Consider the following 4,253-nt stretch of genomic DNA (forward strand, 5'->3'; position numbering starts at 1 on the left):
TTGCCTTTCTGACTTGACTTCCTGGCTTGACCTCAGACCTGCTTTGTCACTACGGATTTTTCCACTTATGAAGAGACTGTTGGCTGACCCTAGTTACCACCACTGAACTTGTTCTACCTAGGTGATTGTGGCTCACCTTGTTGTAGGATTATACTTTGCCCAGTACCTCACCAGTGCTGCCACTAGACACCTTTTTGCAGTCCTCTGATTATTGCATTCTTGGGTTTGTTCTTATTAACCCACCCCAACACAGCGGGAAGAGGTTTGATGCTGATATGTTGCAAGTGGCCTTGTTCTTTTGCTGATGGTGACTCACAAATGTCTTCAGAATGAGCAGCAGTTTGCATTATCTTGTGCCTCCTAGAAATCAATATTTGGGATGAATCTTGGACACAGGGTACAACAAAGTTGCAAGAAGAAGATCGATTCCTCTTTTATTCTAGTGCTGCAGTGAAATTTCACATTCCATAACAAAAGGCATTATATTCTAACGTCAGCATAGGAACATAGCTGTGGTCAAGTAACCTGCACTGCTAATAACATGTAAGAAGGGATTACAGGAGAAAGCACATTAAAACAAAACAAAATCCAGCAGACAAGTAAATGGAAACAAAGAAGGGAAGGGAACACATTATTTTGGAGAAGGTGTCCACCAAAGTAGTGACAAGCATGTTTATGAAATTCACAGGATCATAAGATAGCTCTGGCTGGGAGAGACCTGGTCTCTATTTCAACCCCATATTCGAAGCAAGGTCAGCTATGAAGTCAGACTGGGTTGCTCAGGGCATTACCCGGTCAAGTCTTGAAAGCCTCCAGGAATAAAGAGTGCACAGTGTCACTGTGCAACCTCCTCCAATGGCTGGCAGTCCTCACGTTGAAAAGTTTCTCCTTATATATAGCCCAAAACTTTCCGTTTCAAATGTATGTGCATTGTTTCTGGTCCTCCCACCTAGCAGCATTGCAAAGAGCCTCCATCATCTCTGTAGCCTCTGTGTAGGGTATTGCAAGGCTGCCATGCAGACCCCCTGAAATCTCCTTCTTATTTACAGACCAAAGAAGCCCAGTTTCCTCAGCTTCTCCTCACAAGTTCCCCTTTCAGAAAGTATAAATAGACACGACTGTGAAATTGTGAAATCAATAAATGTGGCTTTTTGTGATGGAAAAACTTACAATTTATATGGATAAGTATCTTCATAAGAATTTCCATGTGCTTGTGACCACTGTGTGCTAGGGAAAAAAAAAAAAAAAAAAAAAGCAGCATCCTTAACTGCCCTTTCACCAGCTTCAGGGATAAGTGCCGACCACTCAACAGTGAATTATACAGCAATTGTAGGGGCCTGTGCAGGTCCAGAGCCCTCAATTAACATCTGTACTTTTACCATGTGCTAGCTTCAACTCTTCTAAAAGTGTATTCTTTTGCTGTCATTCTTATTGTTTGCTTTTATCTTTTTTTTTTTAACCTGGCAGATTAAGCTCTAGAAAATTGTAATTGAGGCATCCATTCACAGTTAAGTAAATTGACATAAACCTCTTGCTCTATTGACTCAGCAAACATAACTACACTCCAGATTTCAGTCATAGTCAGCAAGACTGAAGATTGGTCTTTTATCCTGTAGAGATTTGAAACCTCACGTTTCAGTTCTTTCCTCTCCCCTCCTGCAAATACCGGGGAAAAATTTCACTAAGCAATCGGTGGCTCGAGTTTGAGTTTCTTAGCAATGAATCTTCGACTGTGTGAAACCCAATATTCATACTGTAATAAAACCACATGACATAGAGTCATTCACCAGAACATACATTTTCCAAAGAATACAAAAGCTGAAAAGCTTATGAGCAGGTAAGTACCTGTCTACATGAGGCAGACCACTTTAAGAAGTAGCTGATCTTAAGGGTACGCAGCAGGAAGACCTGAGTCACTTCTGAAACACAGAAACAATCCTAGCAGCGTAAACTGCACCATCAAATTAAAAAGGATTTATTATATACCCTCTGTAGCTGCTCCTTTGTCAATCACATGAATGATTTCTGTATGTGTGTGTGTGTGTGCACATGCGTGCTTTATTAATTTCTGTCACAGTGCTGATTTAAAGGAAAGCCTGCCAACGGCTCCTTGCCAGGTAAGATTTGGCTTTCTGTTAAAAATGGAAACAAATGACTGTGTAGAGGAGTCCAGACTTCCTCCTGCTCAGTGAATGCTCATCACAAGGAGCTGCTAGCAAGCTGAGGTAGGAGGAGGCCTCTGTGAAGGCTCATTGGTAATTTTGTCAGTACGTCATTTCATGTTTCTTGACCGTAAGTTTGTTTATTGACATTGATTTATGTACCATGTCTCATTTAAAGATATGTTTTGATGCTCCACTGATTTCTTGACCCTGTAATAAGCCATTATTAACTTCAAGAGAACGCAATAGTCTAACCTCCCTTTCATCTTTAAGATCATGCACTCGTTCTATCTATATGGGAAACCCTCCAATAAAATACCCCTCTTTGCCCAACAACATAACTAATTTCCCTTAGACTAGTGTCTAATCTGCAGGATATCTCTTAGCTGCATGTGTTATCTTTATCTTTATCGTTGCTTTGTACTCTCTGACATTTTTGAGGGAGTCTCACCGGAAATTCTGGAGGTGATCGGTGCACTGCTCTTCATAGCAGAACTACACAGAGCATTGCCTTTTGCTTGGTTTCCCTCATGCTTTCCTAAGGCAACATTTGAGCAAATTCAGAATGTCTTTTCTTGCAGTTTCACTCACGAAACAGTAAAGAATAGGATCAGCAATGCAATTCAAACTTGTTAAGGCCTGTGTGATTCTGTAAATCTTATACATCAACTGGACAAACTGTGGATCAGCGCCATAAGGTTCTTTGATGCTACGAACAAGCAACACCACATGATAAGGTGAGAAGAAAACAATGAAAGTAACTGTGATGTTCAGTATTAGTTTCCTGATTTTCTTTTTTTCTTCATCTACTGTGGCTTGATTATACCTCACTGCTTGGTAGATTCTATAATAGCAGAACAAAATGATCATCAAAGGGGCTAAGTACCCCGAGCATATCCGGAATATATTTAGCTGTGCCTGCCACCATTCCAGGGGGTATTTATCGTAACATAATGTGTGATTAGTGGAATTGCAAGGATCATTGAAGGTTTCTTTGTTCACCAAGATGACTGAGTTCACGATGCTTTCCAAAACCCAAACAGTTATGCTGACAATGACGGAAAATCTTCTTGTACGCAAATGCTGGAGTTTCAAAGGGTGAACTAATGCCAGGTACCTGTCAACAGAGATGCAAGCAAGGAATGCAGTGCTGGTGTAGAAATTCATATGCATAAGGAAGGCGGAAATCTGACAAAGTAAGGCAGAGAGCCTCCAGTCATCTCCATGCCAGGCATAATCAATCCACAGAGGCAGAATCAGAGAGTACAAGAGGTCAGCCAGGGACAGGCTGAAGAGGTAGACTGCTAACTCATTCTTCTTCCTCACCTGAACGCAAGATGTGTAGAGGAATATGCAGTTGATGGGAATGCTGATCACCATCACAGTGCTATACACGAGTGAAAACAAATACTTATCCAGAGTGTGATCATCATGGCATTTTGTAGTGTTGTTCATTGTCCGCCCTAAGTAATCTCTTTGGCCTATTTCCAGCCCAGATGCAATAAAAAACCTTCTGTGGTCTGACTAGGCATCATCTGTTAGTTTTCCAGCATCTAGCTGTTAAGATTCCATCCATTGGATTATAGCATCTTTCTGTTACCAAAAAAAAAAAAAAAAAGAAAAAGAAAAGAAAAAAAGTTAGTTATACCAGCAGCATTTTTACCAGTAACATTATTGCTCGTTTTAATGTGTTTCCTGATGGCTATCTGGCTATCTTTTTTTAGAAGACAGATACTGTGTGCGTAGAAGATCACAGTTTTTAGACATTTCTGGAGGGACACATGCAGAGAGAAAAGAATCCAAACCTCTCAGGAGAATAAGGTCAATCAGGTGCAACTCTGTATAGCAAAAAGTGGACACACAGCTGTATCACTTTCAGAGGGTTAGCATCTTACAATTCCAGCTCCTAGGGGAAAGTTGAAAGAGATCAGAAAATATATTACAGATAGTGGAGGGGACCAGATGAGGGTTTGGGCCATGCCAAGCTGGCAGATTTGTTCTTCCCACTGCCCTCCTCTTTTCTGAGTCAATGGAGAGAAGAATTGAAAGAGAGGAGTTTAGGTATCTCCTTATCTTGGGCTTTTCTCAGAA

The 4,253-nt window shown here is 40.9% G+C and overlaps 1 protein-coding gene across 1 annotated transcript; it reads right to left on the minus strand.

Annotated features, from left to right (window-relative positions):
- Window positions 1-2,666: 2,666 nt before the first annotated feature.
- On the minus strand, window positions 2,667-3,777 carry GPR65 (G protein-coupled receptor 65). Its single transcript, XM_010224972.2, has one exon. The coding sequence runs from the start codon at window positions 3,615-3,617 to the stop codon at window positions 2,691-2,693; it is 927 nt and encodes a 308-aa protein (XP_010223274.2). The 5' UTR covers window positions 3,618-3,777; the 3' UTR covers window positions 2,667-2,690.
- Window positions 3,778-4,253: the final 476 nt, after the last annotated feature.

This window comes from Tinamus guttatus, unplaced genomic scaffold (genome assembly GCF_059628265.1).
Source record: "Tinamus guttatus ecotype Peru unplaced genomic scaffold, ASM5962826v1 Tinamus_guttatus_pri_ptg000048l, whole genome shotgun sequence".
NCBI classification, from domain to species: domain Eukaryota; kingdom Metazoa; phylum Chordata; class Aves; order Tinamiformes; family Tinamidae; genus Tinamus; species Tinamus guttatus.

Excerpts from the sequence above, each read along its gene's own strand:
- GPR65 (XM_010224972.2), bottom strand. The coding sequence starts at position 3,617 with ATGAACAACACTACAAAATGCCATGATGATCACACTCTGGATAAGTAT.